This window comes from Panthera onca, chromosome D2 (assembly GCF_046562875.1).
Source record: "Panthera onca isolate mPanOnc1 chromosome D2, mPanOnc1 haplotype 2, whole genome shotgun sequence".
NCBI lineage: Eukaryota > Metazoa > Chordata > Mammalia > Carnivora > Felidae > Panthera > Panthera onca.
Window position 1 is genome coordinate 15,903,884 of NC_138349.1, and position 15,337 is coordinate 15,919,220.

General features: G+C 34.4%; 1 protein-coding gene across 6 annotated transcripts in view; it reads right to left on the reverse strand.

Moving 5' to 3' along the window:
* The window catches only part of ATRNL1 (attractin like 1), a 774,559-nt gene that overhangs the window by 707,306 nt on the left and 51,916 nt on the right, over positions 1-15,337 (reverse strand). For all 6 annotated transcript variants that reach the window (XM_078434862.2, XM_078434861.2, XM_078434859.2 and 3 more), the window contains 2 exons: positions 9,223-9,397; positions 4,745-4,832 (listed from right to left, as the gene is read on the reverse strand). In XM_078434862.2, the coding sequence (XP_078290988.2) occupies positions 4,745-4,832; positions 9,223-9,397 (263 nt within the window). The remainder of the gene's footprint in view (positions 1-4,744; positions 4,833-9,222; positions 9,398-15,337) is intronic.

Genomic DNA, 15,337 nt, shown 5'->3' on the forward strand with positions numbered 1-15,337 from the left:
GTACAAAAAAAAATCTATTATATTTATATACGCTTTAAATGAACAATCCAGGGGCGCCTGGGTGGCTCGGTCGGTTAAGCAACCAACTTCAGCTCAGGTCATTATGTCACGGTTTACAAGTTCAAGCCCTGGTTGGGCTCTGTGCGGACAGCTCAGAGCCTGGAGCCTGCTTCAGTTTCTGTGTCTCCCTCTCTCTGTGTTCCTCCTCCCCCCACTCATGTTCTGCCTCTCTCTCAAAAATAAAAAAAATTTAAAAAAATTAAAAAACATTAAAAATATTTTTTTAAAAATTGTGATTGATAAAAATTTGTCTTAGTAAATAAATCATAAACATTTTTAAAAAATGAACAATCCAGAACTGAAACTATGTAAACAATTCCATTTACAAAAGCATCAAAAAGAAAATACTTAGAAATAAATTTAACAAAAGAAATTACAAACTTATTTTTACAGATTTTATCTTGAAGTAATCTCTATACCCAGTGTGGGGCTCGAACTCACAACCCGAAGATCAAGAGTCACACACTCCACTGACTGAGCCAGGCAGGCACCTTAAAAGAAATTACAAATTTAAACTCTGAGGGGCGCCTGGGTAGCTCAGTTGGTTGAGTGACCGACTTCAGCTCAGGTCATGATCTCACGGGTCCGTGAGTTTGAGCCCCACGTTGGGCTCTGTGCTGCCAGCTCGGAGCCTGGAGCCTGCTTCTGATTCTGTGTCTCCCTCTCTCTCTGTCCCTCCCCAACACATGCTCTGTCTCTCTCTGTCTCAGAAAATAAACATTAAAAAAAAATTGTTTTTAAAAAGAAAACAAACAAATTTAAACTCTGAAAGCTACAAAGCATTGTTGAAAATAATCTTTAAAGATCTAAATGAATGGGAAGATATCTCATGTTCATAGATCAAAAACTTAATGTAGTTAAGATGGCAATCTACACATTCAGTGCAATCTTTACCGAAATCCTGGAGGGCTTCTTTGTAGAAACTGACAAGTTGATTCCAAAAGTCACATGCAATTGCAAAGAACCCAAAATATCCAAACAATCTTAAAAAAGAAGGGGTGCCTCGGTTAAGCGTCTGACTTCAGCTCAGGTCATGATCTCACAGCTAGTGGGTTCAAGCCCCGCACCAGGCTCTGAGCTGTCAGCATTTCCCTCTCTCTCTGATCCTGTCTCTCCCTCTCTCTCTCTCTCTCTACTCCTCCCCTACTTGCACTGTCTCTCAAAAAATGAATAAACGTTAGAAAAAAAAAAATTTTTAAAGAATATAATTGGAGGACTCACACTTTTTGATTTCAAAACTTACTATGAAGGAAAAGTAATCAAGACAGTATGCTACAGGCATAAAGTCAGGCATATAAGTCAATAGAAATGAGAGTCCAGAAATAAATCCATACATCTAAAGTCAAGTGATGCTTGGCAACAGGGCCAATACCATTCAGGGAGAAAGAATAGCCTCTTCAACAAATGGTATAAAGAGAAATAGTCAACATGAAAAAGAGCGAACTTGAACCCTTACTGCATACCATGTACAAAACCTAACTCAAAATGGATCAAAAAAAAAAAAAAAAGACATAAATGTAAGCGCCAAACCATAAAACTCTTGAAAGAAACATGAGGTAAATCTTCATAACCTTGGATTTGGTAAATGGATTCTTAAATATAACAACAAAACACAAGCAACCAAAGTTAAACAATAATAAATTGGATTTCATAAAAATTGAAAAACTTTTAGGTTTCAAAAGACACTGCTCACAAAGGAAAAATATCTGCAAATGATGTATCTGATAAGGAACTTGCACCTAGAATATATAAATAACTCTCACTTCTCAATAATAAAAAAACAAATAACGCAATTAAAAATGGGCAAAGGACCTGAATATACATTTCTCCACAGACCACACAAATAGGCAATAAGCACACGAAAAGATGACCCACATCATTAGTCAACAGAGAAACAGAAATCAAAACAAAACGAGACACCACTTCACAATGACGAGGATGGCCATGATCAAAATGGTATCAAATAACCAGTGTTAGCAAGGATGTGGAATAACTGGAACCTTCATATATGGCTAGTAGAAACGTAAAATGATACAGCCACGTTGGAAAACAGTTTAGCAATTCCTCAAAAAATTAAATAGAGAGTTATTATTTGGCCCAGCAATTCCCAAGCCTATGTATATACCCAAGAGAAATACAAGCATATGTCCACACAAAAACTTATCCACGACTATTCACAGCAGCATTATCATAACAGCCACACGAGGTGAAAACAACCCAAATGCCCATCAATTGATAAATGAAAAACCCAAATGTAGTATACTCATAAAACAGAATATTATTTAGCCATAAAAATGAAATATGGATACGTGCTACAACATGCTTGTCATAAACCATATAGTATACAATTTCATTTATACGCAATGTCCAGAACACAGAAACTTATAGAGACAGGAAGTAAATTCATGATTGCTTAAAGCTGGGAAGATGAGGAGCTTTGGGGTGATAGCTAAAGATTACAAGTTTCTTTGTAAGGTAATGAAAATGTTCTAAAACAGAAGATACAATTTTGCAATTTGATGCATATCTGCAAAAGATTGTTGTGTAACTCTGAATAGACTAAAAACCATTCAGCTATATACTTTAGATGAGCGAACTGTATGGTATATCAATTATATCTCAAAAGCTGTTACCGAAAATATGAAATAAATCAAAAACTAAAATTAAAAAACAAAATTAAAAGAAAAAAGCATTTATATTACACACATATATACACTTAGTTTTTATTTTATCTTTAAAACATGCACATGCAAAAAAAAAAAAAAGTAGCAGTTTATTCTTTACATTGCTTCTGTAAATTTCCTTAACTAAGCACAGAAAATAGGTCAGTTCTCATTTGAAAGTCCTAGTCACACACCACAAAATACATAAATCTTTTTTTGTTCAAAACAAAAACCAGTTAAGTAGCCTATCATTTTAATCATACTAAATTCATGAATTACACGAATACATAAAATAACTGAGTACAATGCAATCCCTATCAAAATCTCAATGACATTTTTGGAGAAATAGAATAATCTAAAAATTCATACGGAATCTTAAGTGACCCTGAAGAAGCAAAACAAACATGCAAAACAAGACCAAACGTGGAGGTCTCATACTTCCTCATTTCAAAACTTACTACAAAACTACAGTAGTTAAAATAATGTAATATTGGCAAAAACACAGACACAAATCAAAAGAATAGAGAGGCCAAAAATACACCCTTGCACATATGATGAAATGATTGTCAACAAAGGTAGGTGCCAAGACCATTCAGTGAGGAAAAGATAGTCAGTCTTTTTAACAAATGGAGCTGGGAAAACAGAATATTTACATACAAAAGAATGAAAGTGAACTCTTACCTAACGCTACAAACAACTCAAAATCGATTAAAGACCTAAATATAAAAACTAAAACTTTAGAAACTCTTAAAAGATAACATAGGGAAAAGTCTTCCTGACATTGGATTTGACAACGATTTCTTGGATATGACACCAAAAGCCCAGAGAACAAAAGAAATAGATTGAAACTGAACTATGCTAAATTAATTGAACTATGCTAAAATTAAAAACTTTTGTGTATCAAAGAACATACCAACAAAATGAAAAGACTGCCCACAGAATGGGAGAAAATATTTGCAAATCATTGCTCTGAGGAAGGAGTTAATATCTAGGATATATAAAGAACACCTACAGCAACACTTCACACTTTGATGACTACTATCAAAAAACCAAAACAAAACAAATAACAAGTGTGACAAGGATGTGGAGGAAATAGAATCCTGTGCACTGCTGGTGAAAATGTAAAGTGGTGAAGCTGCTATGGAAAACAATATGGCAATTTCCTCAAAAAATTTAAAATACAATTATAATATAGTTCAACTCCTCTTCTGGCTATCTACCAAAAGAATTTAAAGCAGGAACTTAAACAGACAGTTATACATCCATGTTCACAGCAGCACTGTTCACGAGAGGCAAAAAGGTGAAAGCAACCTAAGGGTCTATCAATGGACGAATGGATAAACAAAACGTGGTATACCCATGCAATGGAATATTATTTAGGCTTAAAAAAGAAGGATATTCTAACAAATACTACATGGATGAACCTTGAGGACATTATGCTAAGTGAAATAAGCCAGTCAAAAGACAAACACTGTATGATTCCACTTACATGAGGTACCTAGAATAGTCAAATTCACAAAGACAAAAGATAGAACAGTGGTTGCCAAGGGCTGGGGAAGAAGGAGATGCGAGTAACTATTTAATGAGTATTATAGTATCAGTTTTGCAAGATGAAAAAAGGTCTGGAAATAATGGTGATAATGATTGTACAACAATTTAAACGTACTTAATACCGCCGAAACATTTTTAAATGGTTAAAATGGTAAATTTTATATTATGTGTACTTTACTACAATTTTTAAAAAGTGATTAACTTGATGACTAGGTATAAAGCAACATACAAAAACTCAACCTTCATTTCTTCTCATGTTTAATAAAGAATTGTACTAAAACCTATTTTTTTACTAAAATACTATATGAGTTTGAGACATTGCAAGTTACTGTGATCCGCCATCTATTGTTCTCATTAAGTATTTGAGGTAAACGTGAGATTTAGTAGTTTTTTTCTCTAAGGTGAACTCTAAAAACAAAACAAAACAAAAAAAAAAGGAATGATTAGAATTTAAAAAGCAGGATCCTTACCTGATGTAAAGCAAGAGAGTGTCCATATCTCTGGAGAGGACCCCTTGACAGACTTCCTACATTCCATATACTACTTTCTAAATTGTAACTAAAAGTGAAAAAAGAAAATTATTTTATAAGCTAAGATTCATTTCTGGTTTTTTAATTTGCATATGTTTTTCTCACTTATATTCAAGTATTCATTAAATTCAAAAACAATTATAACTAATAAACTTATAATTTCATGTACCATATTAGAAATTTTTAATAAAGACTCATTCAAGATATACATATGGTAAATTAGAATTCAATCACCTAAATGTGTAATATACATTAACTTGACTAAGCTATTTATTACTGGAATTAATTTGTTCAGTTACCTTTAACAGTTTCAACCGACTAGCCTAAACAATAAGTGAGCTATTCTGCATTTTTAATTTGTTTTTAAAGCCAGCTTTTTCTTTTGAAAATAAAAGAAAATTCTCTCCATATATACAATGGCCATTTGCTTTATTCCTTTTTATTCTTTTACACACTCTAAGCTTAGCATTATATAAATTAATTAAGAAGTATTATTTCTATGCCAAAAATAACTTGTTCACAGATCACTTTTTGAAATATAATGAATCTAGTAAGATAGAAGCTTCTCTAAAAATAAGGTACTTATTGGATTACAGGATACAAAAAGAAAATTAATTATTTATGCTACTGGTCTAAAAATATAGATATGAAAAGAGACGTTCCAAACTATGAATCTTAAATACTTATCTAACAGAACTCCAGTTGTCATCATCATGCTTTACACTATTTCCTCAATTTGCCAAAACGTAAAAAACAAAGCACCCAGCTAAGAAGTGACTAGAACAATGTTTAAGAAGCTCCCTGTCAATTATTATTTCCCCTCTTCTCTGTCTTCCTTCAACTCATCAGAAAAGGTAAGGGAGCTCCCGTCACAAAAAAAAAAAAAAAAAAAAAAAAAAGTCAACCAAAAATTGTCTTCAGGATTATGTTTAACTTATATCCTACCTTGGAGTTATAAAACACATGTGTATGGCATGAATGAGGAAATCAATCAGAACATATCTTCCACGGACTCATACCTACATCCACCTACCTACCATATCTGTACCCAACACACTTGTTTTCCACTAAGTGACCATAAATTAGGGCTCAGCAAACTATTTAGATGAAGGGCCAGATGGTAAATATTTTAGGCTTTGTGTACCCCACTACATTCGTCTTCATTTCTTTTCTATAGCTCCTTACAAATGCAAAAACCATTGTTAGCATCTAGGGCCTAGGCCCCTACTTGGCAGCCGGCTGGTACCTGCTATCAACAAACTAAATTTGTGTTTCTGGGGCACTAGATCCCACAACACTCTAGTAGTTCTCCCATCTCTTTCCTATATCACCACTTTCTGGTCTTACTAGATAATTCCCATCAATATAAAAACATGGTGTTACTTTTCCCCACTTATAAAAAAAATTTTTTCTCTTGAAAAGAGAAAAGAGAAAGACTACCCTGTCAGGCTATCACTCCATTTCTTTACTGCCCCATTTCTTCCTTGTCCCTCCCTACACCTCTCTCTACTCTCTCTTCAACTAACTCCAATCAAGCTTTTAAAAACACTGCTCCAGCAAAACCGTTTTTGTTAAAATCAACTTCCTCATGCCAAATCCCTGCCCACTTCTCAGTCTTCCATTTTCCTGGACCCAGTTAATCATTAGCATTTGACACTGCCAATCAAACCTTCCTCTTCATCTACTGTCTTCAAAGACATCACACCGTTGGTTTTCCTACCTCACTGGCCACTCGTTTCAGTCTCCTCTGATGGTTTCTCCTCTTTTCCCCTGACCTCCTAGTGATATGGTGCCTCAGGCTCAGTTCTTGGTCCTCTTCTCCACCTAAAATTCATTCCCTTGATGATTTCATCCTAACTCAAGCTCCGTTCCTACTCTTCCTCCCAATCCCAGTATATTCATGACTAGACACAGTGACTCTTAAATATAAGTCAAAGCATGCTCATACATTCCCATGACTCCCCAAAAGATCTACAATACCCTACATAATCTCTCCCCCCCCTCCATTATCCCTGTAATTTCATGCTTCCCTCTCATGCACTCGGTGCAAGTCAAATGGGCCTCCTTGCTGCTGCTTGAACTAAGTAGCTCCCACATTAAGGCTTTTGTCTGGCTCTTTCCCTGCCTCCAGATAACTGCACTGACAATGCCTAACCTCCTTCAAGTCTGTTCAATTATCACCTTTCCCGTGATGCCTACCTTGACAACTACATTTATAACTGTAGCTCTCTCCTCTTAGGCACTCGTGATTTGCTTATCCTATTTATCTTGCTATCTCTATATATGTGCATACATATAATTTACTTACAGTGTACTTACCTATTATGGTAATTATATATTTTTTCTACTTGCTTGTCATTCCTCACTAACTCCATAAAGATAAGGACATTTATTACGTCCACTGATTTGTCCCAAGTATCAAGCAAAGAGTAAATATTAAAAAGTTTGCTATGCCCATAAATACATGTCAATTCTCACAAATGTCAATGTATATACATTCTATAAAACATTCTAATTTAATACACTAATACAGAACTTTTATATTACTGAACAATTTCATCTTAAAATGTAACATCTATATCTCAATTAAATTCTACAGGAGATAAATCGACTTACGACTGACATTATCACTTCTAAAAACTTACCTACCTACCTACCTACTTACAACTGACATTATCACTTCAAAAATTTACCTACCTACTCCCCTACTTTCTTATAAGTGGGGAAAAATCCTTACGTACAATTGAACTACATTCAGAATAATAAAAATATTCTCAAACTTATGAAAACAGTGATAAGGTCACTTCTAATCTAACACCTCACAGCTTAGTACAAAACTAAACACTGTAAGCAAAAGAGCCAGGTTACAGACAAAATAAAAAGTTAAACTATCTGATTCAAATGGGAAATATGTAAGTTTAGGAGAGTGTCAAGTAATATTCATCACCTAACTTTAAATATGCTATTAAACTTGTACAGAACACAAACTCTTAAGATTCCGATGTTTCCTTGACAATTATACTCTGTGTGCACAACTCTCCTTTGCAAATATCACAATTTAATTCAAAGTTTTAGTTTATTTTCATAGGCTTTTTATTTTCATTAATCATAGTTAATTTACTCCTCGTTTCCACATTTAAATCTTACTATTTCTTCAGGTTCTTTGCATATCTTAACAACTCATTTAATCCCCCAACTCTCCTTCAATTCTTTCTATAATATTTTATCCTTCACATATTGTGATACATAATTCTAATTCTTCACTTAAATATTTACCTATAACTCTTCCTTTCTTTTCTCTCCAGAATTTACTTTATGTTATACTTTAATTTCAATCATAGTCAATTATAGTTTTAAAGCAGTGTCCTCCTAAACTCAGACTTTTTTATAACCCCCAAATTAACAAGGTTAATATTTTCAGTGCCTAGGGCTGCGAGATAAAATATAGGATGCTCAGTTAAATCTGAATTTCAGATAAGCAACCAACAATTTTTTAGTATGACTCATGCAATATTTGGGACAAAAACAAAAATACATATTTTAAAAATTATATATATATATATATATTGCATATTGCAAAGGGCCTACATATAATAACAAATTATTCATTGTTTATCTGAAATTCAAGTTTAACTAGGTGTCCTGTATATTTCTCTGCTGAATCTGGCAACCCAACTGGGTACACACTACTATGCTATACTGCCCAAGGTCATTTTGATTGAGTGGTTGATGCCCAAGTTGTACCAGTTATAACTAGTACAAGTATCACCCTTGAAAACATTGATAATCAAATTATTCTATTTCCTCTTTTATTCTATTAATAGATGGTCAATAAAATATAATCACCAGCTGAAAAAAATCAGATAAACCTGCCATCATGTGATTCCTCTCATATCATCCAATCTTGCAGAGGATAATCTCTATTGAGCCAACAGTAAATGAATGATATATTTTATAATACTGGCACTGTTTTTCCCAAAAGCTTCTAAGGTAAATGCAAAGTAAAAGTTCAGATAAATTAAAATTTACAGAACAAACTGAAAGCATTTTTATACAAGCAATTACGCTTCATTCTCAAAAAATAAAAGGTGACAGGATTCATAATATCTAATACAGGCATGGTCCCCTACTTATTTGAAGTTAATATTTTCATACTCAGAATTTGCTAAAAGGACTCTCTAGAGAGGTAATGAAATTTCAATACAAATAATTAACTATATGCACAATGGCAAATAATTAACTATGGATATATTGAGTTCATATATTCTCAAATCAGTCCCATGTAGCAAACAGATACTAGCACTAATATGACCACTTATAAATTTGGACAGCAATAAAATATTTAGAATAGGCCTTATTACCAAAAAGAACTGGCTTAAAAAAAAACAGATTATGAACATTTGAAAAAAAAAACTTACTTCAGGACCATTTGAAAAGAACTGTAGTTAAAAGTATATCCACCAATCACCCACATAAATTTCCCATATAAAACTGCTTTATGGGAAGCCCGACCTACAGAAGGACTGAAGGGTTTAACATTTGGTAGAATCCAGTAAGATTCAGTAGAAGGAACATTCAAAGAACAATCAGGACCTATTAAAAAAAATCAAACACAATGCATTAAACAAAGACCTTAGATTATAGAAACAAAATATATGGATTAAGAGAATTTAAGAAATCAATGCTCATGATACTGATAAATATAATGTGCATGACAAATGGTCTGAAATATAAGTTACAGGAAAAATTCTAACAGCAAATGTAATGCCTACAGGTAAAAAAAATTCACATACCAGACATACATACCATAGCCTAAAAGAATGATTTAAATACTATAAAATCTCATATTTACTTTATTTTTGCTAGTAGAATATTAGACTGCAAAACAATGTACTCAAATCCCAGTTTGGTCACTGACTGCAAGTGTGACCTTGGACAGGTCTGTTTACCTCTCCTGTCATCAATCCTTCATCTATAAAGATGAAACAGAAATAACAGTCTATTCCCTAAAGGTTATTATACATATCTAATTTTTTAAAAGACTGTAGAAATGAAAGCATTTATAATGTGTAAACCATTAGACAAATATAAAAATAAAAATTATATTTTCTTTGTATTTTTATTAAGAACAACCAAAATTTGTATCAGGGAGACTTAATGTCCTCAAACAGAAAAAAATATTATGCATAGTAAAGTAAAAACTATTAATAAATGCAGGGTAAATTAAATACTTTAAGTTGAAAATACTGCCTTTACCTATCCATATTCATGATATTACTCATGAGTCTTAATTTCTTCATCTGTAAAATGTAGACTAGCCTAGATCAGGTTTCCCAAACTTAAGTAATGGAAGGAATGCTCTTAAAGGAAATATATTTTCACCAAACTTAGAGGAGTTCATAAATCATTTTAATTCTAATGAAACTAAAATACACTCAAACAAAACTAGATATAAACTCTATTTGAAGTTCTTTTGTAAATATAAAAACAAGAAAAATTTATAAATTATATACAAAAAAATTTATAAAACCAATAAAATTTATGTCTACCTAATAAGATGGGTGACATTGTTTTGCTCAAAGTAAATCATCGGTCCCAAGTTGAAAACGATATAATTATAGCACCTTTTTAAAAAAATATTTATTTTTAAGAGAGCACAAGCGGGGGAGATACAGAGAGATGGGAGACAGAGGGTCCTCCGAAACAGACTGTACTGACAGCGGAGAGCACAACATGGGGTTCAAACTCATGAACCATGAGATCATGACCTGAGCTGAAGTCAGACACTCAACTGACAGAGCCACCCAGGCGCCCCTATTACAGTACCTTTTTAACATAACTTTAGCATACCTGTATTATTTTGACATAATTCTCCCATCGCTTTTTTTCCTTTACCTTTTATAAATCTTAAGTTCATACAATATGGCATTTTATCATGGTCACAAAAGCATCAAAACCCTTCAGCGATATTCTTTTTAGCCTATAATAAGTGATACTACTTCGTCCCAATCAGTAGTCCACAGGAATGCTGACACTGCAATCAAGTGACATTTTTACTCAATTATGAGATCAATCTCTTGCCTTAAATTTGTTAATACCAAAAAGTTTTAGGTTATCTTGAACCACAAATTTTTTAAACTTCCAAACAGAACCTAATTTGAGAAACATTAGCCTATACAGTTTCCTATTTGTGCACTCACCCCATGCATTCATTTATTCATCTTCAAAGCCCTTTTCATTTTTTAAGATTTTGGTTTTTGTTTTTATTTATTTATTTTGGGAAAGAGAGAACACGTGAGAGGGGCAGAAACAGAGAGAGGGAAAGAGAAAGAATCCCAAGCAGGCTCCACACTGTCAGTGCAGAGCCCCATGCAGGGCTCAAACTCATGAACTGTGAAATCATGACCTGAGCCCAAACCAAGAATTAGAAGCTTAACCAACTGAGCCACTCCAGCACCCCTCATCTTCAAAGTACTTTTCAATGCTCACGTGCTAGGAGTGTATTTTTCAGGTACAAACTAAGTAGCAGTCTAGATTATCTCTTTGATAATGACATAATCTTTTAATGAGCTACAGAAAACGTTACTATTTCTGAGTGCAAAGACCATGAACTATTCCTTGGTAATTCAAGAAATTTAAGGAACACACTGCCGTCAAAAACATTTTTTAAGTCCAATTCTAAATCACTTAGAATTCATTTAATTCAGGTTGGCAAACAACAACCTGTGAGCAAAATCCAGCCCCATACTGTTTTTGCAAATAAAGTTTTATTAGAACATATCATGCTCAGGGCTCCTGCATGGCTCAGCTGGTTGGGCGACCGACTCTTGAGAGCGGCTGAGGTCATGTTCTCACACCGTCCGGGTCCGTGTGTATAAGCCCGGCATCAGGCTCCGCACTGACAGCACACAGCCTGTTTGAGATTCTCTCTCCTTCTCTCTCTGTCCCTCCCCGACCCACTCTCTCTCTCAAAAAAATAAATGAACTTAGAAAAAAAAAAAAAAAAAGAACATAGCATGCTCATCCATTTAAGTGTCATCTATGACGGCTTTTGCACTAGTAAAGTTGAGTACTTACAACACAGATCACGTGGCCTGCAAAGCTAAAAACTGCAGAAAAGGTTGCCAGTCTCTAATGAGATCATATGGACATTATATATCAATATAATGTATCCACCGGTACGAATTTTTATATCTTGTTTTCTCAAAAAGGAAACATAATTTTTTAAAAATCACGTAAGTCAGAAATAATAAAGCAAATAGGGTAAAATGTTAACAATAGATGAATTTGGGAAAAGGGCACTTGGACACTTTTTTGTATTATTCTTATTCTTGCAACTTTTCCATAAATTTGAAATTCTCTCTAGTATATGTGCTGCCGAAGCGAGCACAAAATTCTTTCTAAATAAAAACTTAAAAACAGTCTCTACCACCTAAAGGCACAGAGTTGGGAGCAGCAAACAATACCCAGGTATTACTTGGCAAAGGTTCTGATAAAGAATAACAGCAGGTAAAATTCTTAAGAGGGTCAGGAATACATTTAAAGCAATCATATGTTTATGAAAACTGCACTAAAGCAAAATATTTCAGAGCAGGTTTGTGGCAGGCTGACTAACGGCCCCTAAAGATATCGAGGTCCTAATCACTGGAACCACTGGAATGTTCCCTTATCTGGCAAAAGGGACTTGGAAGATATGATTAAATTAGGAATCTTGAGCTAGGTAGTTTGTCCTGGATTATCTAAGCAGGCTCCAAATATAATCACAAGTGTCCTTACAAGACAGAAGCTCTGAATACAGAAGAAGAAAGCAATGTGACCACTGAAGCCAGATGCTGTGCTGCGAGCTCTGAAGATGGAGGAAGGGAGCTGGAAAAGTCAAGGATACAGACTTTTTCCTAGAGCCTCTAGGAGGCATGTGACCCTGTCAACGCAGAGACTTTAGCCCAGTGAAACTGATTCCAGGCTTCTTACCTCAGAACGGCAAGAGATTAGTAAGTGTGCATTATTTTAAGACATGAGGTTTATGGTAATTTGTTACAGCTCGTACATGAAACTAATACCAATAACTTTATTTATTTATTTATTTATTTATTTATTTATTTATTTATTATAGAAAAGAGTTTTTAATTTTACTCAGTTATCTAAAATATCTGATTTTCTACACAAAATAGCAGTCAAAATTCTTCCTATCTTTGTTACTACCATATCTTATGTAACTTCTAGCAATTATTGGAAGTAATGGCCCATAGCCAAATTCTATTGATTATTTTGATCTAAATTAGTAAGCTTATAAATAGAATGAGATTTATGAATATGGCTTAAAAGTTTAAGGAAGTTAGATGTCTTAATTTGTAGCTTTCTGCATTCGATAGTAAAATGATTTAAAATGTAAATTTATAAAATGAATACTAATTTAAAACACAAATAACTATGAAGAAACACAAATAACAACTTTATACACACAAACGGCTTCAGCATCCATTAAAAATCTAATGGTGATATTTACAATTTAAGGCCCTCCAAGACTCCCTTTTTTATAAAAATATATCCATGAAAAATTCTCTATCTACCACTTCCTAACGTGATCCCTTATGCAACCTCACTGCATCAACTCTCCCTGCCTAACCCGTCTCTATCAATATGGGAATCTCCTCGAGGTAAACACATCTCAGCTGTCTTGAAAAGAAAGTAATAAACTAATTCACATTACAGTAGGGATTTTATAAAGATTTAATATGCTACCACTCCTCCAGGTTATATGTCATTTAATAATCCATAGAGCATAAATGAATTTCTAATGCTGTAACTTTAGGCATCAGTAGCAGGCTGCTGAGTGATTTTTGAGGGGGAAAGGCTATTCTGTCATCATAGGGGGTAGAATCCCTATCTCTGATCTCTCCCAAATGTGTATCTCCAGCCCCAAAATTTCGTCTTGAATCCCAGACTCTAAGGCAAACTCCCTCCATGACATCTTCACTTGGATGTCTAATAATCATCTCAAATTTAACATGTCCACAATTCATTCTTCCCTCTCAAATCGGCTCCTTCACCAGTGTTTTACCATCTTAGTAAACGGCACTCCCACTTACGGCCCTGCTCAGGGCAAACACCATGGAGCTATTCTTGAGTTCTCTCTTCCCCCCACACTCCATATCCATCCATCGACAAATCCTGGACTGACTTCACCAGGTGTGCAGGTGTACAGCCTTTCCAATTAGTATAATATGGAGATGCTTCAATCTAAGTAGATGCTGCCTCAAGTACCCAGCCTTCCCTTCGCGTTCCCCTAGCCCCTGTGCTGAGATGATCAACACTTCTCTACTTAACAACTAAAGGAATGATGCTTGGCTCAGCATGGCTCATCCAGGATCTTGCTTCAGACCCAAAAGCAATACCATTTTGACTGGCTGGTGACTAAGTGTCTGTACACCTTACCCGTTATAAATGTCTTTAAATTCTGTCACCCCGCCTACAGACCAACTACCAATTCCTTCATTTACAACTACCGCCCTAGTCCGAGCCCCCGTGTACTCACCTGGACTATTTGGAACAGCAGTCTCCAAATCGGTCTCCTTATTTCCATTCTGGTTCCCTTCCTACACATTCAACTCTCCACAGCACAACCAGAATGATTAAAATATAAATCCACTTCTATCATTTTCCTACTCAAAATCCTTCAATGGTTTCCCATCATACTTCAAATAAAATAAAAGTCCCTAACATGGCCTACAACCCCTATATGACTAGCCTCAGTATACACTTACTGAATGAATGAAAATAACCTAAGAGCTAAAAAAAAAAAAGATTAAAAGCATGAGCTATGGGGCACCTGGGTGGCTCAGTGGGTTAAGCATCCAACTCTCGGGTTTCGGCTTAGGTCATCCTCTCGCAATTCATGGGTTCAAGCCTCATATCAAGCTCCACATGGTCAGTGCCTGTATGGGATTCTCTCCCACTCCCTTTCTCTTTGCCACTCCCCTGCTTTCTCTCTCAAAATAAACTGAAAATATTAAAAATAAAAAAAAAGCATGAGCTATGAAGTAAAACTTAGCTTTCCAACTTATTAGGTATGAAACCCTGGACAAGTTACTTAACTTCTTCAAGCTTCAGTTTAACCAGGGAGACTATACCTGAAAGAGCCTGGGTTTCTGAGACGATAAAGAGAAATTATACTTGATATTCAATAGTACACTAGAAGCATCCCAATAGCAATCCTATTCTTATTAAGTCAATCCCCTCATTCTATTAAGAAAACTAAGTATAATTCAGGCAAATCAAGTTAATGAAGCCTAGTGTTGTTAGATACTATAAATATATGTGTCAAAAAAAGGAAAATTACAAGTAAAAAGTCCCTATAATCCCAAGTAAATCAAACAGAGAAATAATTACAAAAACAAAACCTAGAATAAAGAACTACAAGGTTTTTAAAGTTTTTCCAAAGTATTCCATACTACCAAATTATATTCTTTCTTCCTTTCCAAAGTATTTGAATTATTTTGCACTGGAAAACTTTTTCTAAAGGAATCTATCTCT